General features: G+C 39.0%; 1 protein-coding gene across 4 annotated transcripts in view; it reads left to right on the top strand.

Annotated features, from left to right (window-relative positions):
• arsg (arylsulfatase G) overlaps positions 1–24146 on the top strand; it is a 117967-nt gene that overhangs the window by 58794 nt on the left and 35027 nt on the right. For all 4 annotated transcript variants that reach the window (XM_059948484.1, XM_059948483.1, XM_059948485.1 and 1 more), the window contains exons 4-7: positions 620–667; positions 2809–2920; positions 11034–11171; positions 12478–12674. In XM_059948484.1, the coding sequence (XP_059804467.1) occupies positions 620–667; positions 2809–2920; positions 11034–11171; positions 12478–12674 (495 nt within the window). The remainder of the gene's footprint in view (positions 1–619; positions 668–2808; positions 2921–11033; positions 11172–12477; positions 12675–24146) is intronic.

Raw genomic sequence — 24146 nt, 5'->3', positions numbered from 1 at the left:
ATTGAAAAGTGAAAAGTTGCGGAAGCTGCAAGGTGCCTGACCTGCTGAATTTCTCTAGCATTTTCTGTTTAATTCCATGTTTAGTGACCTTCACAAACCAGTGACCTTATTAGTGTTACATAAGCAGGCCTTAAATTTGTTTGGGAGGCTGCTTTGATAAGACTGACTGCAAAGTCTGACTGTTAAGAGCAGATAATTTAATTTCTAGAACTATAACCCAAATATGCTATGAGTGATGTTGGACATCAGTACAGTTTCACTTGTGAGTAATACACACAAAACACTCAGAAATAATTGTGTAAGCTTTGTTGAAGGTCCATTTAGTACCCAGCTTCACTTAGAATTGGTTTTCCAATAGATTTTGTAGCATAGTGCACATAATGTTATATGTGATACAATTTCTGATAGAATTTCTCAAAGCACACATTTGCTTTGAATACTCTAACCCATCCTTCTACCCTAATGTATTAGTAGATGCTTAATTATTTCAAATTCTACTTCAAAGTAATCAGTAACAATGGTGAACAATTTTTCATATTAAAATAAGAATGTTTATCAGTAAAATTATAAGACCATATTGTCAAAGAAAATTTCAAATACATTTACCTATTTTCTACAGGTAAATGGCACCTTGGACATCATGGCCCATATCATCCTAACTTTCGTGGTAAGAAGGCTTACTTCTATCAAAAATTAAGTTCAAAGCTGTGTTTCCTGGATTGTTGGACATAATATCTACACTGTATAAATTTGAATAAACTCAAAGAACAGAATTAATTTGCAGCAATGATTCACTTAATAAGCATTTGAGATCTTTAACAATACTTAGAATAGATTTACAGAAAATCCCTCACAATCTGATGTTTGATTAGCGTGTTGTTATTTGGCAATTGATCACATCTCAAGCACGAATTGTCAATCACCATTGTACGCACCACACTACAGAACAGCTTTTTCCTATTTTTTTGAGAGGATGTTGGGCAAGTAGTAAATTCAATCACGTTAGCCAATATCCAACCTATAGCTGGGAAAGTAATGACCCCCTCCTGTTAGTTTGTTTGAGATACTGTTTTTTTATTCTTTCTTACTTTTCTTCTAATATTTGTGTATCTGTGCACTTGTAATGCTACTGTGACACTGTAATTTCCTTTGGGATCAATGAAGTATCTATTATTAAGCCTATTATTTATGAAGTATCTATTATGAAGCCTATTATTTATAGTCACTAATAAAATATGCTTAGGTGCCAACTTGCTTAAAACACAAAGGGAGGATTGAGTCACAGACTGAGGAAGTTATTAGTGACAGTGCATGCATTAAAGTGATTAGATTTAATTTTTCCAAGATGATGGCTGATAGGCCATCTCCTCAGAGAACAGAAATTTTAGATCATGCTTGGTATGAATGATCACATTCACCCTTTCTTTATTATGGAAAGTCATGGACACTAATGAGGTAGCAACAGGGAGTGGAGGAAGATTATAACTGGTAATTTAACAGCTTAATGTACTTAGGCAAACAGACAATGAGTTCTAGCAAAAGTCTAAAACTTACTTTAAAATGTATTTTCTGATAGTGTCAATGGTAAATGCAGCAATTGTAGTCTACTGCTGTTCATCAGTCATGCTGTCAAATTTACCCTATTCCAAATGATTTAACTGACAGTAAAAAAGCTATCATTCTAATATTAGCAGTCACTTTCCAGATTGATGAAATGGAAAAATTCAGAGATTCAAAGTATGTATATGGAATATACAAAACTCATGGATTTGGTTTCCCTAAGTAAACTACTCCGTTTTGGTGGGTGTAGAGGTAAAAAAAATAGCAGATAGACACTGTGCCAAAGCTCTGTGTCTAAAATTTACCCACCCCCCCTTAATCTTCCTGCCATCCTGTTATGACCCTCATCAGCTTCCTAGATGCTCACCATTATATTGCTTCATATTTAAATAAAGTGGGAAGTCATTGGCAAGGGCTATTGCCCACCCCTGAAAATGACTACCACTGTTTTGTAGGCGGGATTGAGACTGTGCTGTTGTCCCCACATGGAAAAAAGTTGAAAGGAGATAATTCATACAGGGACATTGTTGTACAATAACCATTACCTTGATTTTCCCTTTAAAATCTTAAAATATGCATGCCTCTTTGTTCAAACTAGCACAAAGTAATAAAAGGATTCAAAGAACAATGTAAAAATGAAGAGAGAAGCAAAAAAATAAATGTGGGCTTAAGCAGTCACAGGAGAAACTAACTGAAAAAAAGAAATGACTTTAGCATTAAACATATTTTGTCTCTGTGTTCACCACAACATAAGCAATAAATATGGCAGAAATGAAGGGGAACTGATGTTCTAAATTCAGTGTAAAATGCCATTAAGAACTAGTAAGTTTTGGAGTAATGTATTAGAGTGGTTAGATGATGCTTGTAGATCCTGTCAGTTTCCAGTGAAGTAGATTGGTTTATACAAGTAAGAGGAGGAGTAGGCCCCATGAGCTTGCTCTTAGCGCATTGGGAAGTCAGTATTGATGGTTCTAGTAAACCACAGTATTTTGACCTTTTTATTAATATAGTTTTTAGCAGGTTAGCCTCCTGCTAGAAATCTTCATCATCAGTTAATTTCTGCAAAATAATGATGTGTAATTTGCTCATTAAAAAAGAACTACAATTCACCCCAAAAATTAGCTGAGTCATATATTTCATGAATACACCTGATTAATATGCATTCTGTACTGGACTTCCAATGTAAAAGGGTGTGTGCAAACATAAATTATGGTTAATATTGTTAAATATTGTTTTGATTTATTACAGGATTTGATTACTATTTTGGAATTCCTTACAGTAATGACATGGGTTGTACAGATGATCCAGGGTACAATATTCCTCCAAGTCCACCATGCCCCAGGGATTCCATCATGGAAAGGTAATTTTGCTAAAAATCTGAGACAAATGCCTAACAACTCAGATAGGTAGTTAACCGTTAGTAGCTGGCAGTTGTGAAAATAAGATGCACCTTTGCACATGAGCATTATACAAGGTGGCTAGCAAATTGCTCTTAGAACCTAGAATCATAAATCAGGCACAGTGTGAAAGAAGGCTATTTGGTCCATTGTGTTGTGTTAGTATTCTATGGAGAAACTCCTTTCTTCCACACCCTACCCTTTCTCTGTAGCCTTGCACACTTTACTTTATCACATACTTATTTCAATTCCCTCTTGAAGACCTTGATACTGGCTTGTGGCCTCCTGTGCTGTTACATTGAGACCCCAACATAAGTTTGAATAACAGTTTATCTTCTGTCTGGGAACATTGCGGTTTTCTGGACTTAATACTGGATCCTACAATTCATTCTGAGACTTTATAAGGCATTGCTCAGACCACATTTGGAATATTGTGAGTGGTTTTGGGCCTCGTATCTAAGAAAGACTGGAGACAGTCTAGGAGATTTTCAAGAATGATCCTGAGAGTGAAAGGGTAAACGTATATGGAGCATTTGATGGCTCTGGGCCTGTATTTGCCAGAGTTTAGAAGAATGAAAGGGGATGTAATTGAAACATATATATGAAAGACCGAAATTGAGTGGACATGGAATATTTTCAATTGTGGGAGAGTCTAAGACCAAAGGGTACAGCCTCAGAATAGAAAGATATCCCTTTAGAAGAGATGAGGATTTTCTTTAGTCAGTGTTTGACAAATCTGTTTAATTCATTGCCACAGATGTCAATGGAGGCCAAGTTATGTTTTTGATTATTAAGGTGACAGAGGTTATAGGGAGAAGCCAGGAGAATGAATTTAAGAGTGAAAATAAATCATCCATGATTGAACGGTGGAGCAGATTTGATGAGCTGAATAGCCTAATTCTGGTCCTTTGTCTTATGGTACCTGCAGTACATCCTAGATACAATCTACACAGTACATAGAAATGTTCTTTCTCTTGCAGTCTTACTTCTTTTCACTTCTATGTTATCCTTATAACTTCTATTCTTTCAGCTCTCCACCAAATAAAATAACTTCCGATCTTCCACACAAACCAAATCTTCAAAACTTCATACACCACACTTCTGTCAAATCTCCTCCAATCCTTCTTGAAAGAAGACAGTCCCACCTCTACAATCTGTGCTTATAACTGTCATCCTTCATCCCAGGTAACAGTGTTGTAAAACTTTCCTGGACCCTCTTGTAAACCTTCACATCATTCCTATAGTGAGCAATCGGAAATGGACACAATTCTGGTCAGTTGAGGCCAGACCAGTCTTTTATATAGGCTCAGCATAGCTTATTGTGTTGGCTTTCTATACTTCTGTTGATACATTCGAAATTGCATTTACCTTTAATTGTTTTCTTTGTCAGATCTGCCTCTTTCAGATACATTTCAGTTATACCTTCAGGGCCTGAGCTCTGCTCCTGTATCCCCTTTAGAACTATATTCTTTAATCCAAATTATCTCTCCCCTTTTTTCCTAGCTGATGTATTACTTCTCAGTTCCCAACATTAAACGTTATCTGCCATATATTTGCCCATTCCACCAACCTGTTTATATCCATGGCATTCTATCCTTATATTCTTTGCTGTTCAAAATATCGCTATGTTTCTTGTCTGCTGCAGATTTTGAAATTGAGCCTTGCATTTCCAGTTACTATGCTATTCCTGAGTTATACCTAGGTTACACCTCCAGATACTTAGTATAGATCAAGAAAAGCAATGGCCCCATCACCAACTCATCAGTAATAACTCAACGGGGTGATTGATAAGTTCGTGACCTAACGCAGAAGGCGATGAATTATTAACAAAACTTTTTGCATAATCACTCAAAGAGTTGACCTGCATGTGCATGTAACGAGAGCTGTATAACTCATCTCCTTCTACCTTAGGCCACAAACTTATCAGTCACCCATCTGTGGACACTTTCTGGAGGTCCAGGATTCGTATGCTCCACAACCACTGGACTAAGTGTGTAAATGTAGGAGGGGATTAGGTTGAAAAATAAATGTGCTAGGTTTTCTAAAATTGACTCCTCCTACCTTAGGCCACAAACATATCAATCACCCCTCGTATATCTGGAGGGGACTGTTTTATTTCCCTCCACAGATGCTGCCTGACTTGCTGAGTTCTTCCAGCATTTTGTGTGTATTGCTCAAGATTTCCAGCATCTGCAGAATCTTGTGCAGATCATCAGACATAGGTACAGAATTAGGCCATTCGGCCTATCAAGTCTGCTCTGCCATTCTATCATGGCCAATTCGTTATTCTTCTCAAGCTCATTCTCCTGCCTTCTCCCCGTAACCTTTGACACCCTTACTAATCGTTGCCGTCTGTGGCAATGAATTCACAGATTCACCACCTTCTGGCTAAGGGAATTCCTCCTTATCTCTGTTCTAAGGGAAGGGCCCTCTATTCTGAGGTTCTGGCCTCTGTTCCTAGACTTGCCCCACTTTAGGAACCATCCACTCCATCTAGGCCTTTTAATATTCACTAAGTTTCAATGAGATTTCCCCCCACCTCTCTATTCTTCTAAACTCCAGTTTAGAGGCCCAGAGCCATCAAGTGTTCTTCATACGTTAACCCTTTCATTCCCAGAATCTTTCTCGTGAACCGCTAACACCTCAACTATTTTATCCTCCTCTGCAACTTCTTGCTTGTTACAGACTGATGTATTCACGTGACAGTGTCTCAGCATTGATGTACAGGTTCCCAGGTTTGTTCTTTGTCAACTCACTATTTCATCTACTCTCCTTTTGGCCCTTAAAATCCTTTCAAATTGTTTTGGATTATCATTGATGTTGCCGGCTCCTCCTTTCCATCATGCTGCCTCAACTTTCCTTATATGTATAAATTTTTTTAAGTATTTGTTACAGATTAAAATCACAGTAGATCTAATAGTCAGAATTTTTTTTAATAGTAGATGCTTTAAATATGAAATAAAGTCAGAAAATGCTGGCCAAACAGCAAAGAGGAACAGAGTTAATGTTTCAAGTTGACCCTTCATCAGTACTTTGTCAGAATTTGTAATGATTTCTGGATCAAGTGGAAACGTTCTTACCTTTGATCTGCAAGTTTGTGTACTAAAGTGTATTAATATGACATTCCAGTACAACACTGTGAGTGGTGCTCTTTTCCAGACGAGATCATTAGTTTCCTCCACTTTTGGTGCACTAAGTAGTCTATGTACATATTGTTAATAACTAAGGACTTTACCTAAAAAATTCATGAACGTAAGAAAATAGGAGGAAAAAAAGTTATTCTTCCTTCCATACCTGGCCTGCCATTTAATATAATCATGGATTATCAGTGCTATTCTCTGCTTCTCTTCTATACTGATTCCTCATAGCCTTTGCTTCCCAAGTTAAAAAAGCTTATTTACCGTAAATCCTTCAAATGAAATGGCCAAAGAGATGTTTGAAACACTGATATGGTGTTAAAATGGTGAAACATGGAACCTGGCAAGAGCTGTAAAGATCCATTGTGAAAATATGGGAAACCTACAGTGACCTTGCCCCATGGCATAGACAGTCAAGAGGCATTAAAGACTACTGGTATGGCGAGGGGGAACCTAGAGTGGTTCCAGTGAATCAACTGTCCTAATGGAGTCCCATGCCATTGTTCAATCCAGACCACTGTTGTATTCAGGACAATCAATGAAGCAGAATTGATCCTGGCCAATATTCATCTTTAAAATCAACATCACTAGAACAAATTATCTGGTCACTGCTGATTTCTAGGGGCTTCATGTGTGGAAACCGGTTGCTACTCTTTTTGCAAAACTTGATCATGACTGCACTTGAGTTGGTTGTAAAGCACTTTTGGACTATCTGGGATTGTGAGCGCTGCACTATTAATTAAATATTTTTTTGTATATTGCTGAAAGTGTGGGTTTATAATTGCACTACCCACAACATCTATTTTCTGTTAAAAATAAGAAAACCAATCAAGCATTTTTACATGAAAAAAGAACGTCATCAAGGTTTTATCATGATTTCTTAATAACCATTTGAATATTGAATATTTCATCTGGTTTTTAATATGGGGAAAATTGAGGGATTAGTTTGGGGTGCACACTCAGTAGGTCAAATGGACTGTTTGTATGCTGTATGATTCCACAACGTTTCTATTGTCAAATATAATATGTTAATATCAATACATTTTTATAGAATTACACATATTAAATATTTATGTATTCCCAGATTACTTTCTGTCTCCTTCTATCCCTTCATTGTGTTCTATTTTTCTTAAAGTCTGTCCTCAAAAAGTACTGTAAGAAACTGGAAAGTGAAACCTCAAAAGATCTTTACTCCACGCATATGACTATCATTGCATTCTTTGATTGACTGCTTAAACAGAAAGGTTCTGAAATAACTAACTTCTGTAGTAGGCAATACCTGTGATATTACACCTTCACTGAAGGTGCTTCATAAGAACATCAGACAAAAATTGTGACTGTGCACATAAGGAGGTATTAAGGCAGTTGATCAGATGAAGAGTGAAGTTCTAGGAAGTATGGAGAAAGTAGAAGTTGGATTCAGATTTTTATGTGGACATAATGGTTTAGTGCTTGGAATGCAGATTGTTGTGATTTTCGCTTGAATACATTGCTTGTCACAGTATATGTCAACCTCTTAGATCTAAAACTAGGATTCACAAATAAGAAGATTGCAGCTGATATAAAATTGGTTGTGTGTTTTTTAGTGAAGAAGTATGATATCAATTTCAGTAGTAGGGGCAATGCATCATATCATCATATTATTCTTTCCTGACCTGAGGTTCTGCTTGTGTTTAATTTGTAACCAACTAAGTTTCCTTCTGGTGTTTCAGTTTTCTGCTACATCCCAAGAGCATAAAGGTTGGTTGATTATTTGGCCACTCTAAATTTCTCATAGTGTGTAGATGAATAGTAGAATCCAAAGGGGAGTTGATAAGAATGCAGGGAGAGTAAAATTGACATTAATGTGGAATTGGTGTAAATGAGTGGTTAATGGTTGGTGTGGACTCAGTAGAAGTGACAGTTTCCCTGTTCTATCTTTCTATGAATACAATTCTTCAGTACACCACATCGATGCTAACCAGCAAGTACCATCTATACTCCTTCTGTTTACTAGCACCTGGTCCATGGTTTACTGTGCCTTCGTAGTTCAAGTTCTCGTACTCATACTTCTTAAACATTGTAACAGCTTCCATCACATTATCTGACAATGCCTTCCAGATTCCCACCAATCTTTAGGTGCAAAAGTTCTTCCTCAGATTTCTTCTAAATAACTCCTCAACTTAACCCTACACTATGCATAGATTTGTATACCTCTCTTGGGTTGTTCCCTGGGTCTCCTCTGCTCTAAGGAAAACAAACCCTTACTATCTGACCTCCCTTCATAATTGAAGAATTCCATTGCAGGCAACATCCTGGTGAATCTTTTCTGCACCCTACCCACCATATCAACTAGAACTGCACTCAGTATTCCAGTTGTGGTCTAGATAATGTAACATTCAGTTGATCCAAGACCTTTTCTCAATTCCCTAGCTAACAAAGGAAGGCATCTTGTTTACCTTCTTTAGCATCCTCTGCTGTAACCTTCATGGATCTTTGGACTTGCACACCTGGATACCAAGGCCCTGCTATTTATAGTTTTGCTCCAGTGGCGTAACAGGCATTTGATGATGATGATGATGATATTTATAGTTAATGTTCTATCCTTTTCTAGATCCCTCTCTCTCAAAATGCTTCACCTCAGTGTTTCAGGATTAAATTACTGCTGCCACAGTACTGCTGAACTTACCATTTATAGCTTTAGGCTACCCTTCTCACCTTCAACAATACCACAAATTTTGTGTCCTTGCAAACTTACCAATCATACCTTGTGCATTCCTTTGGGTCCGTTTGGTTCTAACCATTTCGGCCAGCCTTGCTGAAGTCTGTGTAAACCTTATAAGTCGCATTGCCCTCATTGATATATTTAGCTCCTTTGTGGCCCTCCTTTGGTCAGGGTCAACTATGAATATTCTGCCCTATCTATATATGTTGTTGGTGCAGTGCCATCTGTGGCTGTTGAGATCAATATGAGAGTGTCAGTCTCTGTTCTGAAGGTCATTTCTATAAGTGGACTCAGCCTCGCTGAAGATGCAGCATTCCATGCTCAGGGCCCGTTTGTCTTCTGCTGCTTTCAGATATCTTTCCTCGCCTTACTTATTTATTACTTGTTGCTTCAGGCTGCTTCTCCATTCAGTGTAGTCAGCTTCAAGTTCCTCCCAGGACTCAAAGTTGATGTCCAGTGCCTTCATGTCCCACTTGCAGATGTCCTTGCAGCGCAGTTGTGGGTGGCCACTGGTTCTCCTGCCTGAAGCTAGCTCATCGTAGAGAATACATTTTGGGATGTAGCCATCTTGCATGCGGCAGACTGGGCCCAGCCAGTGCAGCCTGTGTTCCCTGAGCATGCTCAGGAGGTCTGCACAAGAAAGAGCCTCAGCATTGGGTACTCAGTGGCCCAAGATACAACGAACACATTATAATGGAAGGTGTTGAGACTTCTCCCCTGGTTAGCATATGTTGTCAAGGTCTTGCTGGTATACAGCTGTGTGCTGTTGACACAAGCATTGTATGCTGCCATCTTTGTTTACTTTTAGCTACTTCTTCAAAAAAACTCAATTAAATTAGTCAGACATAATCTCCCACAAACAAATGTGAGCCATCTATTCCTGATAAATACCTGCCTTTTGAAGTGTAAATTACTCCGGTCCCTCAGAATATTTTTCCAATAATTTCCCTACCTGGTATGATTGATCTTCAACATCCATAACCATCTTCCCTTGTGCAAGTTACAACCCCGGCCACTGGAGTATTTTCCCTTTGAGCTGAGTTTTAACAAAGCTTCCTTGTGCTACACGATATTAAATGCTGCCTTGGTGTCTAACAGCAGTCACTGTCACCTCATTTCTGAAATTCATCTATTTGATCCATGTTTGGGCAATCATGTAATGAATTCCAGAGTGTGTTGGTGAAATCCGAACAAGCAATCAATAAATCAGATATTGAGTAAGTGCATGTTGATTCGCTGCCATCACTTTGCAGGTATTCAGAGCAGATTTATTGGCCAGTAATTAGTCAGTTTGGATTTGCACTGGCTTTTGTTTAATCAGGACACCCATGGGAAACCTTACACTTCATTAATTAAATGCCTGTATTCTAATGCTATTTTGACAGAAGTCCTGACGAAAGGTCTCAGCCCGAAACGTCGAAAGTGCTTCTTCTTATAGATGCTGCCTGGCCTGCTGTGTTCCACCAGCATTTAGTGTGTGTTGTTTGAATTTCCAGCATCTGCAGATTTCCTCGTGTTGACAGAAGTATGGCTGGTTTTAGAGTGCAGGTCTTCTACAGCTGGAACATTATCTAGACTCCTAGCAAATGCTGTATCCAGTGCTGTCAGCCATCTCATGATACCACCTGTCAGTGAATTGTCTTCTGTGATGGTGGATATCCCAGGGGTAGCCGAAATAGATCATCCACTGAGCAGTTCTGACTGAACGTGGATTTTGAATGTTTCAGTATTCAAAGTGCAGTTAAAATGTAATTGAAAAGTGTTTGGTTGGAAGGAAAATGCTAAGTTGAAGAGTCATACTGCCAACTCAATTCTAGCCAGTTTCAGGGGAATGCAATGTAAATTATAATTATTCAGAAATGAATTAAAAAGAAGAATAGTCCTTAACTGAACCACCAACAAAATGAAACATAGAGTTTGTGTGGCCATTAATACCAACCTACATAAACCTCTCAGAATATCAGTTGCTGTACCAAAATAGCTATCTGCATACTTACTGGCTCCCACCAATGATGCAGCATGTTCTATGTTATCATTGTAATCAAATATGTATCTACCTGGTATTTGTTAGTGAAGTGATCAACACACCTTTGCATGGCTTCTTAAAATTTTTTAAAAATTATGTGGTAAATATTGTTAGTTCAAGTTTTCTAAATATTTTAATTGAATCTTTAACATTTCAGTCTGAAACATAAATCAAATGAATATTCATTTTATTGTGGTTTCTGTTTTCAGCTGTAAAATCAATCCATGTACCAGAGCTATAGCACTACCTCTTCTTGAAAACCAAAAGATTGTAGAACAACCTGTTAATCTCAGCAGCCTCACAGAGAGGTACACCGAAAAAGTTATACATTTCATTCGGAAGGCCAGGTGAGTGAAAGCCAACTGGTTATTCAGGAGAGATAGTGCCTAATACTATAATTTCCCAAAAATAACCTTCACTGTTGCAATTCTAGTTCTGGTTATTATCAATTAATGCAAAATTAAAATAAAAATCACCAAAGCTCTCACTCAGTTCATTATATTTCTGATACTGTGTTACTGGAATAGATGTTTCACAGAATGGAATATGACTGTGACTGTTTTAAAGGATGCATTGCTAAAGTGGCCATGCTCTCAGACAGAAATGGTATGTGGCACAAGTAACTATTGAAAAGGCATAGTGTGAAGAATATTTAATTTGGTTTCAAAATTTTACTCGCAGTACAAAACTGATCTTTAAATTATATTTTAGTCTAAATTCTACCCTATCTTCTGTCAATAGTAGTAGTGTCCTACAGCTACCTGTTACCTTTTGTGTGTCATCCAAGAGTTTGGCCTCAGAGTGGAGAGGCACCGTTCTCAGAAATGGACCTGTTACTATTTGATGTCCAGTCTTCAGTGTCCTGAAACTCCTTTGTGTGTTTTGTATATGAATTGATTTGTTTTGAGAATATGACTGGATAATGTAGTTGGCCTGTTCACCTATGCAGAAGGGATTGACAGATAAATAAGAGTAAATAAGATTTTTTTTAATGTTACTATTAGCAGTTTGTAGTGTAATTTAGCCACTAACCTTTCCTCATGAACTATCTAGCCCAGGAGTATAGGAAAAGAATGCCTCGTGAACCAGGGTAGAATGAAAATTACTTCTTTTATTGGGTGGCCTTTCCATGTTTTGCTTAAGTACCAAATTATTATGTGGTACATCAATTAAAGTAAATCAATTATTTCCCCTCTTAACCCAAGGATCAAAGATTTACAAAACAATTTCTACCAAATAGAAATCATGGAGCATACTTTATAGATTTCTGCTCTATATGGACCAGTTAGTTTTTGGATCAACTGATACAATTATATGGACTAAAAGCCCCAAAGGTCAATCCCTGACCTTTCAAGGTGTCTGATTTGACCTGCATTTTATATTGAAGGTATATTCCAGGACTCCCAAAACCCATTTGCGTTAGAATTATTGGAACCTGTAAACTCAAAGCAGAGATTTCGGTACCATCAGTTTGAGCTGAATTTGACCTGATGTTTAAAAAGATAAAGAGACAGATTTGACTATTGGGCAAACCTACTGTTATCAAATTGCTTTCGTCATCAAGGCCTTAGTTGCTGCATTATCAGATTGTACATTAAAAACAACGTTTTTATCTCATGATCCTGTTGACTTTCCTCTTCTGTTTTTTCTCAGGGAGAGAATGCATCCATTCTTCTTGTACTTTGCTCCAGCCCATATGCATGTTCCTTTACAGTACAATTCACATTTTGCTAACACCTCTACACGTGGTCCATATGGAGATGGTCTACGAGAGCTGGACCATGCAATGGGCCGGATATTGAAAGAAGTTAATGCAGATTTGCAAAATAACACACTAGTGTGGTTTGCGGGTATGGAACGTTTTATTCACATTTATCATTCTGACACTTTTAACATCTCATAGTTAGTAATGTTAATAATGATCGTAACTTTTAATGGTGTTAGCACAATATTCCTAGTTTTTCTCATATGTGGCATTCCCTGATAAGCCAATGCTACTTTCCTCGCCTATATTACAGTCTAATTACTCTTTACTTTTATACAGTTTCCTTTGCAGAAAATTCATACACTCTGCCAAGTGCTTTAAAATGCTGAGTTTGTTGGAGTTCTGTTGTAAGCTGCAAGCCCTTTGTTTTTGCTCGACTTAGCAACTTGAGTAGACAATTGAATACAGTGGTACCACATGCATGACAATCACATGTAGAATCTGCAGCTGATGATGTCAGTCCGATTCCAGAGCCAGTTTTGATGACTGTCTACCCAGCTCAACCAGAGCAGATAGAAACGTAGAAACATAGAAAACCTACAGCACAATACAGGCCATTCGGCCCACAAAGTTGTGCTGAACATGTCCTTACCTTAGAAATAACCTAGGCTTACCCATAGCCCTCTGTTTTTCTAAGCTCCATGTACCTATCCAGGAGACTCTTAAAAGAACCTATCATTTTCACCTCCACCACTGCCACTGGCAGTCCATTCCACATGCTCACCACTCTCTGCGTAAAAAACTTCCAAGCACCTTAAAACTGTGCCCTCTCATGTTAGCCATTTCATCCCTGGGAAAAAGCCTCTGACTAACCACATGATCAATGCCTCTCATCATCTTGTACACCCCTATCAGGTCACCTCTCATCTTCCGTCACTCCAAGGAGAAAAGGCTGGGTTCATTCAACCTATTCTCATAAGGCATGCTCCCTATTCCAGTCACCAACTTGTAAATCTCCCCTGCACCTTTTCTATGGTTTCCACATCCTTCTTGTAGTGAGGCGACCAGAACTGAGCACAGTATTTCAAGTGGAGTCTGACCAGGGTCCTATATAGCTGCAACGTTACCTCTCAGCTCTTAAACTCAATCCCACGAATGATGAAAGCCAATGCACCATACGCCTTCTTAACCATAGAGTCAACCTGCGTAGCATCTTTGAGTGTCCTATGGACACAGACCCCAAGATCCCTCTGATCCGCCATACTCGGCAGTCTTACCATTAATGCTATATTCTGCCATCATACTTGACCTGCCAAAATGAACCACCTCACACTTTAACCATACACTGGGTTGAACTCCACCTGCCACTTCTTAGACCAGTTTTGCATCTTATCAATGTCCAGCTGTAACCTCTGACAGCCCTCACAAAGAGCAGGAGTCCCAGAACAGATCCTTGAGGAACACCACTGGTCACCGGCCTCCATACAGAATATGACCCTTCTACAACCACTCTTTGCTTTCTGTGGGCAAGCCGGTTCTGGATCCACAAAGCAATGTCCCCTTGGATCCCATGCCTCCTTACTTTCTCAATTAGCCTTGCATGGGGTATCTTACCAAATGCCTTGCTGAAACCCATATGCATTACATCTACGGCTCTACCTTCATCAATGTGTTTAGTCACATCCTCAAAAAATTCAATCAGGCTTGTAAGGCATGACCTGCCTTTGACAAAGCCATGCTGACTATTCCTAATCATGTTATGCCTCTCTAAAGGTTCATAAATCCTGCCTCTCAGGATCTTCTCCATCAACTTACCAACCATTGAAGGAAGACTCACTGGTCTAAAGTTTCTTAGGCTATCTCGACTCCCTTCCTTGAATAAGGGAACAACATCCACAACCGTCCAATCCTCCGGAACCTCTTCCGTCCTCATTGATGATGCAGAGATCATCGCCAGAGGCTCAGCAATCTCCTCTCTGGCTTCCCACAGTAGCCTGGGGTACATCCCGTCTGGTCCCGGCGTCTCATCCAACTTGATCATTCCTACGATGAAATTCTGGACCCAAGCCTTAATATAATGAGAACTATCATGGTACTCCTGAAATAGTTTCCCAGACATGGAACAAGTGCAGTTCAGAGAGGAGCTCTTGGCTTTGTCATTGCTGTTGTATCTTACATAATCTTTACTAATGACGTCACAACAGAAAGCAGAGAAAGAAAAGGAAAATCACGGATAAGAGAAATTCTGCAGAGCTGGAAGTCCAAGCAACACACACAAAATGCTGGAGGAACTCAGCAGGCCAGGCAGCATCTATAGAAAAGGGTCTATGGAAAAACGTCAACTGTGTACGCTTTTCCATAGATGCTATCTGGCCTGCTGAGGTCCTTCAGCATTTTGTATGTGTTGCAAGCAGAAGGGAAAAGGTTTTCATTCAGGCTTCGGGTGTAAGAGCTTAATAGAGATGGTGTATTCTAAATTGTCAGGCTCAACTCCTGACATCCCAAAAATTTTAAAACAACCAGAAAACATTGGAGGAGTGAGATGGAAATTCTCAGTTTGCCTGAATAAATGCAACTCTGCCAACACTGAAAAAATTGACTTGATCTTCAGCAAAACAGCTTGCTTAATAGGCACCCCACCCATCCCCTTGAATGTTAACTCCCTCCAGTATCAGCGTAGTTTGTTGCAGCATATACCATAATGAAAACCAGAAAAAACAGAAGTCATTAAAGCTTTTGCAACAGTTTCTGGAAATTCTACAACAACTACTATCTAGAAGTATGAAAACAGCAATTGCAAGCATACATCATTGGTGGCAAATTGGATCTACATACCATTCTGTCTTGAAAATGTACCTGCACGAAAAACTTGCGGAAGGCTCAAAGTTCTGCAACCCCTCCCCCCACTATACAGTCCTGTGAAGTATCTTCTGAGGGACAGAGAAGGTGACTTCTCACTTTTTTTGTGTGACTGTATTTTACTGCTGTGTTATATGTGCTAACTGTGCCTTATACTGTGTATGACTGTTGGTACTGTGTTTTGCACCTTGGTCCCGGAGTAATGCTGTTTTGTTTGGCTGTATTCATGTACGGTTGAATGACAATTAAACTTGAACTTCTCAAGAGGTATTAAGGATTTTCATTACAGAATACTATCCGTATCCCACAAATGAATGAAGAGAAACAAGCTTAAGCATAAGAGATTGTGCAGATGCTGGAGATCCAGAACAATACACACACAGACAAAAGCAGTTCCATTGCAAAGTGCACATCTAACCTTTCCTCTGCTTTTGATTGCTCAAAATCTGCATAACCAAAACTGATTATCAGTAAGCTAAACCAAATCAAAAATTTTAAATACTTTTGTACATCTACTGGAGATAAAATTGTCTGCTAATCAGCCTTGCATATATATACAGTGGTATCTGGTTAATTGGGACACATCGGAACCAGTACATTTTGGCCCATTTAAGTGACTGTATCAATTAGCTAAAGTTTCATAGAATAGTTAAAAAGGTATAAAAAAGACAAACTACCATTTAACTGGGTAACAAATTATGCATTTAAATGAAATGCAGAACAAATTGGATCACTATTAATACTACTACAGTATTATAAAATTGTGTATTCCTTGTGAATTGTACTCAACAGAGGAACTTAAATTGCTGCAATCTTTTCATTGACTGAAAATGAATAAAATCAGTGCAAACCCCAAGTACAGATAATTGACTGTTTTCATCTCCATTGTAACATTCAAGATGATTGGTGATACCTTCAAATTTTTTGTAGTTCTTAACTTATTGAAGTAGTAAATTCATTTCATTTTCACTCCTAACTGTTTCTGGCATCTCCAAGCCCGAATGCTTGAAACAGCAGTGAGCAAAATAGTTCTGAATTGTCTCATGGCTTAGTTCTTACCAACTTACAGTGACAAAAATCACTGTTTTTTGAACACAAGCACATGCAACTGACGTTATTTAAAAATTGTTCACTCTAAGTATGGTGTAATGTCTAATGGCCACGCAAGTGCACGGAACTGACAGTAGTTAGAAATTGCAAGCATCTCCTGCCCCGATTAAATGGCACAGTGCCCCAAATAAATTAAGGAAATCCAGCTATTTTCTTAATTAGTTTTTGTTCTTTAAGGGTTGTCCCAACTAAGTAGCTGTCCCAATTAACTGGAATCCATTGTTCCTAGTTTCCTTGTGTCTTTTCCTTTTATGTTGTATGCACTACGGCAGCCATGCTGGTTGAAGGTGATTGGCCTTCAGTAAAGGAGGCCAGGAAGCCAACTATGTACTGCTTTTTGCTGACATGGGCCGATATGGAACAGCATTACCTTGCAATGTGTGATATCATTCTGGGCTAAATGGATGATAGGTGACCACAGCGATATTGAGAGAGTAGCTCTTGTCGAGTTATGAATGCTGTTAAAATGAGAGGAGCTGTTCAGTTTGAGCTGTGTGATTATATCAATCTACAGATTGCAAATCAAGAGATTATGGGAAGGGGGATTTGTGATATGTGAATGAGGATAAGGGAACGGTCAGTGGGTCAGGCAGTATCTTTCTCACTTTTCCAAGTGTCGATAAAAAGTCTTCGATTTGAAATATTGGCTCTTTTTCTTTCTATGGATGCTGCCTGAGTGTTTCCAGTACTTTCTGTTTGTTAGGGTGGGATAGCAAATTATCACTTTCAATGCACTCTGTGTCACAACTGGTCACAGACTCTGTTACACCTGCACCAATAATTGTCAGCACTCTTTCCTTCAAGCTGGTGAGCTAGGAGGCAAGAGGTTCCCACACAATTGCCATTGCTATCACTGACTTTGCTCATCAATGGATCCAGAATTCATAGGCAGCCTGCATCATGCAATTACAACACGTTGTGCAGTGATACAGCGACTGAGGATGAACTTCTCCCCCATTGGTTCTTTAAATTTAAATTGACTGAAACTCCAGGAGAGGGCCCAAAGGCTAAATTAAGTACAGATCCATTTTCTTTGAATTGGGATCAGCAAACTTCTCTTAATATCTGCATTCTCCAAGAAATATAACTTCCAATGCTACAATTAATTTTCTCCAAAAAAAAACCATCAAGGACGCTAACCGTTTTGCAAGGGCATGTAAGTAAATATTTCTGGCAGAGAAAACTGTCCTGCTCAGATAAAAAGAAACAAATTTTATGCTTACCTAAAAGAAACTAAAGTCCAATCTTGATAACTATAGACCAATACCCTTACTGTCGTTTAAGTCAAAGCTCATAGACCTTGCCATGAACAAGAAGCTGTTACAACATCCTAATCACAACAACCTGCTGTCTGTTCACTTAAGTTCCTGTTTTTCTTTTGTTATAAGCTTCCATTTCAAAAACTAAGTAATTTTGTCATATTTCAACAACAAATTGGAGAAGTAGCTCTTATGTTATTCTATTCTAATCATTTTAGTCTTGCTTGTAATTGTTATTAAATATCCCTGACTCTTTCCTCAGTTTTATCAACAAAATGTTTAGGCTAGCCCTGTTCTATCAGACCAACCTTTTGTATATAGCAGCATACTTGACCTGAGTTTATTGTTTTTTGAAGTTAGTGCATGCAGTTCATCATATTAAATAAATGAATGTTGCATCATATCATGGCAGTATTATCACAGGGATTCCCCAAGAGAATGTGCTTCGTACATCACAAACAAGAGAAAGTATGCAATAACACACACAAAATGCTGGAGGAACTCTGGCCAGGCAGCATCAATGGAAAAGAGTACAGTTGACTTTTTGGGCTGAGACCCTTCAGCGGGACTCCATACTACAGCCGAAGGGTCCGGCCTGATACGTTGACTGTACTCTTTTCCATAGATGCTGCCTGGCCTGCCGAGTTTCTCCAGCGTTTTGTGTGTGTTGCTTAGCGCATCATAGATTTCATTTGATACAACAACCCATTACAAATATAATATTACTATTTTTAAAAATTTTCAATATCAGATATATCATCTGTCATTAGAAATGCTCAGTAAGTACTTTTGAATGACTGTAAAACAATTACCGTTATTTGCCTTGAAAGTGCAACAATGTTCTTGTTTGACATTTCTGGATCTTTCATTTTGCATGCTACTTCAATTTTAATTTTACTTTGTATTGCCTCTACCTCATTCCACCTCCCATTTTATGCTCTCTCAAATGCAGCAAACCTAAATGGTGAGAATTGAGTGCAGGCTGTACTGGTTTTAATGTAAGGAATCTAATGCCTCTTTTAGCTAAAATAATATCCATTACCAACATCAGATTGTACACGTTCAGCTCTCCTTTAATACCACAAAGTAGTTTTCATAACCTTATGACAATTCTAAAGTTATATGTCAGCAGGTGATTAAAGAAAGTAAACATTGAAATATTGCAACCACCTGTCACATAAAGATTTGTTTGCAGCTCCACCTTTCCCTGATACCAAAATGATGTGCCCTCTTCAGTGGGAATCAAGATGAGACATAACTGTATCCTCCTCAAGCAAATATATGCTGTCTTTTATTACGTATAATCTTGCACTGCAAACATGCAAATAATATTGCAATTAAGTAGGTCTAAGTAGCAGAACTAATTCTGCAACTCATCCAGTGTTATGTTTACCTGAAAAAACAGTATAAAATTAGATGGTTTCCTGTGTATTTTTTGTTGTACTGACACGTTCATTTTTATGTTATTGATCAAATTTGTGACCACTTTAGTCTTATCAGTGAAATAGCTGGCATTTCAGGCCTACACCCTTCATCAGCTGTCATATCTAAATGGATTGTCTGAGTGCTTTTTATGGCAGCGGAAAAATAATAAAGTATAGGAAATGTGGGCACTGCCTGTGATTTTCAACCATTTCACCAAATAGTTAGATTAGATTAGGTTAGGTTCAACTTTGTTGTCATTGTGCCGAGTACAGATACAAAGCCAATGAAATGCAATTAGCATCTAATAGAAGTGCAGAAAATAGTGTTATTTACAAAATAACTGTGAATAAAAAGAAAGTGCTACAGCACACTAATATAAAAGTACTGAGACAGTCCAATATGGGTGCAATTCTGCTTAGCGCTGTGATGTGAGGTTCAGCAGGATCACAGCCTCAGGGAAGAAGCTCTTCCTGTGCCTGCTGGTGTGGGAGCAGAGGCTCCTGTAGCGCTTACCGGATGGGAGATGAATAAAAGGTAATTGGCAATGAATACAGAAGTAACTAACACATAATTTCATCAAATAGTGTCTCCTCTGCATAAATCACCCCGTTTTGCATTGTTCAATTAGGGTGACTAAAATGTTCACTAAACTGTAGGGATTCTCATCATGCCACCTTTCCTTTGTGGTCCATCTTTTGCATTATCAAGCTGTTTTGGTGAGTCTTGGTATCGCTACTTTCCCTCTGAGCTACGCCTGTCAAACTTTGCCAAACTTGGTTGGATCAATTATATTCCAAAATGAATTGAAGAGGTGGGAGTTTGAGGGAAGCAAGGAGGGTGGGATGAGTGAAGGCACCATGTGATGGAGAAAGGTTATTGTACCCCTTTTTCTCCAACCATGATGATTTCACACAACATCTGTGAACTTTGGGTGTCCCTCAACAAGAAGTTTCCATCTTGCAGCAGAGACTGCAACTTCTTAAATTGCTGCTGTGGTTGCAGGGGTGGCACCTTGTGCAACAAATAATTTGCAGAAGTTTGGCAATTTACCGAAATTGCAGAAGAACTGAATGTTATCACAGAAAAGGCATTGACACAGGCATATAGAAACAACAGAAAGCAGTCTCTGAACAGAAAGAATTGGGAAGTTGGGATAGAAATGAGGAAATGACTGTCAAGAAATTGGACTACACCTAAATAGGACTAATAGTCTTAGCTAAGTGACTGACACCTAGCTGTTCATGCTCATCTACGCTGGATTGTGATTGATATGAAAAGCTAGTGTCGACTGCTACTGTTGTCTTATGAAGCTACAAAACACAATCATTAGTGGCTCAAAATGTCCACCTGCTGAACCAAGCTATGACAATTGATGATGTTCTGTTGTTAAAGAACTGTGACCAAACTGTAAGCACTCCCATCATGTCACCTTTCAACACTAAGAATGGATCTGCTGCAGGTGAACTGATGACTATGGTACACAAAGTAGCTGCAGAGATTGCCTGAGAAGAGGATTGCCATGGTGCCAAGGTATTAAGGACAATGCAGAAAGAAGTACAGAGGCCTCTAAAGATGCATCATTCTCTGATGCTTGAAATGGTAGCTCACAAATATAGTCTTGAAACACGAAGCTCCACTGGTAACACTCTTTGGAGTGCAACACCTCTCTTTCTCTCTCTCTCTCTCACACACCCATGCAGTCAAAGTCCTACAGCAACTGAAGAATGCAATTAATACAACCATGTTAGTACAGTGCTTTGAAATCTCTTCTACATCACCCTTGGTCCTTGCCTAGGATGAATTATTTTGCAGCACATGCCTTTCATTTTCAGAAGATCACCAGCACGGAGGAGGGTTCTAACTCCTAAACACACTGAGGCCATGAGCCACATCCTCTTGGAGCTGAAGTGACTTGCAGATGTAATTATCTACTGACCTTTGCCATGCTTCCTTCTATCATGGTGATGAATAGCCTTTGTATATTTCTGTATATATTGGCCTAGCTACATAATGGCATTAAGCTCTACTTTTCTTCCTTATCTTTGCAATGTGATAGGACATACCAACCATCCCAGACAGAACTTCTACTCCAAAGGAAGAGGCAGAGCGAAATAGATTATGTCATTGAATTTAAGCCCATATACACTGCCAGCTCACTTTTTACTCACTAATAGTACTGCAGAGGTTAAACAGCTAGAAGCACATTAAGGCACCTAGTATTACCAAGCTATGGTTAAACAAGAAGCATAGGGGAACTGGTATACCAGATGCTAGGAGAGAGAGGAAGAGCTCATATTTCAGTTCTGAATTAGAGGACTCAATTAAGGGGTGAGATAGGGAAGTTTGCATGGGAAAGCTTTTTATGTTGTTATTACTTAGAGATACAACACAGTAACAGGCTCATGCCGCACAATTACAACCATGTGGCGAATTAACCTACTAACCTGTACATCTTTGGGAAAGATAGGGATTAGCTTTATTTGTCACACAAACATAGGAGCATACAGTGAAATGCATCGTTTTTGCCTTGTGCTGGGACCAGTCCACAAGTGTTGCCATGCTCCCAGTGGCATCATAGCATGTCCACAACTTACTAACCCTAACCTATATGCCTTTGGAATGAGGGAATGCAGAGCACTCGGAGGAATCCCACATGCTTACAGGGAGAACATACACACTCCTTACAGACAGCGGTGGAATTGAACGCAGGTCACCGATGCTGGAATAAAGTCACACCAAGCACTATAACACTGTGCTACCCTGATTGCTGAGGATGCACGTGGAAATGCTTGACACATTGTCCGGTATCCCTGACAAGCTGCAAGAGATGTGAAGGAGCATGGAGATGTCTGCTTCCAGCCTGTTCTGGAGCAGCAAATGAAGCAGGTCTCTGACTCCACAAGCATTGGTGGAGTTTCACACTGCTTCGGTCAGAGCTCCACTTGCTTGCCACATGGATGAAAGCTATTACTTTCCAAGAATAAGGCTGATCCCTGAGATTAGCTTCTTTTCATCATTTGTGATGGTATGGGTCTGGAGGCTTTGATAGTCACTATGTGATCTTGGTCACAGGAAATACATGGTCTGTCGTAAGCCAGGAGAGTTCCACTGGCATTGTGGAGCTGGAATGCACTATTCTCTTCCAATATATTTGAAGTTGCAGCAGTTACCAGCCGGCCCAGAGCTGCCTGCAGTCAACTGGTTAGGGGCAGCCTTCCACAGGGACATCATGTGGAAGTATTAGGTCTAGCAAGACCAGACTGAAGGCTAATATAACAGGAAAACACAAGAAAGTTTTGTTCATATCAATATTTACTGTATTTCCATTTTGCTATTGTTTTGTGATTTATATTAATTAAAATCTTAAATCATTTGTGCCTGGCTTTATCAATGAGATATGCATAATGAGTGACGGGATGTTGGGGAATGGAGAGGGGATCACTCGTTTATTTAGTGAATGCATTTTAAAAATTAACATATTTCAAATCACCTTTTGTTTCAATGCACCTTAGTATCCTTTATTATTGAGGATATTGATCTGTTATGGAAGTGTAGCTAATTTTCTGGTAGCTGGTATAAAGAAATCAGTATCAAAGAGCTTTACTATTGTCTGCTAATTGTAGCATTGTTTTTAAGCTCAGTGAAGTTGAATTTGATACTTTTGAGAGTAAATCATGAGAAGTTGATAAATCACCATCCATAGTCATATTCCTTTGTTTCAGCTGTGACTCTAACCATGGAATGTTTCCCTTAATTCCCAGTGACTTACAGTTTTGCAGGTCTGCTTAATTACACACTCACATCAGAATCAGAATCTGGTTAATCACTGGTATATGTCATGAAGTTTGTTGTTTTGTGGCAGCTGTACAGTGCAATACATAAAAAATAATTATAATAAGAAATATATTAATATACAGTACTGTGCCAAAGTCTTAGGGACATGTATATAGCTAGGGTGCCTACGATGTTTTTCCAGTAGTGAATTTGTCAACCTGGAGCAGAAAGCAAGTTTGTAAATCTGGTAGGAGCAAAGGGTGTTGGGAATGGCGAGGGTGGAGTGCTGCGGGATAAGTGGCAGAGAAGGTGTGTCGGGCAGGGAATGGCATGGGTGCAGACCCACCCAGCCCTGAGACACCAGGCAGGGTCATTTGATTCCAAACAACTGGTTTATTGATCATTATAGAATGTCTTTCTGTTGCTTCTCCCATCCCTCTCCCTTCCCTTTTCCAACCATGATCCCGCTCTCCCTGTACCCTCCCAACTCTCAGTCCACAAGAGAGGCCCAGTTCAGAATCAGGTTTATCTTCACTCACATATGCCATGAAATTTGTTTTTGGTGGGGGGGAGTGGGCATTAGTACAGTGCAATGCATAAAATTACTCCCGTACACCTTAGCTATATATACATGTGCCTGAGACTTTTGCACTGTACTGTATATATTACATATTATTAAATAAGAAGTGCAAAAATGGAACAAAATTATGCTGACGATATCATGAGCAGTTTTATGTATTGCCTGTATTACTGCCATGAAGTACAGAATTCATAACGTATGTCTGTGCTAATAAACCTGATTCTTATTAGCTCTCATCACCAGAACACAGAGCTTCGCAGTGCATAGCGTCTACAAGTATACTGCATTTACTCATTTGAACTACTCCAACAGTACTTTCCAAACCTGTGACTTCCACCTTCTTGGAAGCAGAAGCAGGTTTCCAATCAAGTTACACTGTCCTATCTTGGAAATATATTGTCATTCCTATCCAAAATCCTGGAACTCTATGCCCAACAGTTGTGTGGGAGTAGCTTTATCAGCAGTACTGCAATGGTTAAAGAAGTTTGCTTATCATAACCTACTCAATAGCAGTAACTGTGGGTTGTGCAATCAGTGCCAGAGTCCAGAAAAATGAAAAAATAATGTTAAAATATTGACTTTTCAAAATATTCTCACTAATGGATCAGAC

Source organism: Hypanus sabinus, chromosome 23 (genome assembly GCF_030144855.1).
Source record: "Hypanus sabinus isolate sHypSab1 chromosome 23, sHypSab1.hap1, whole genome shotgun sequence".
NCBI classification, from domain to species: Eukaryota; Metazoa; Chordata; class Chondrichthyes; order Myliobatiformes; family Dasyatidae; genus Hypanus; species Hypanus sabinus.
This window is presented reverse-complemented; position numbering and strand designations above follow the sequence as displayed.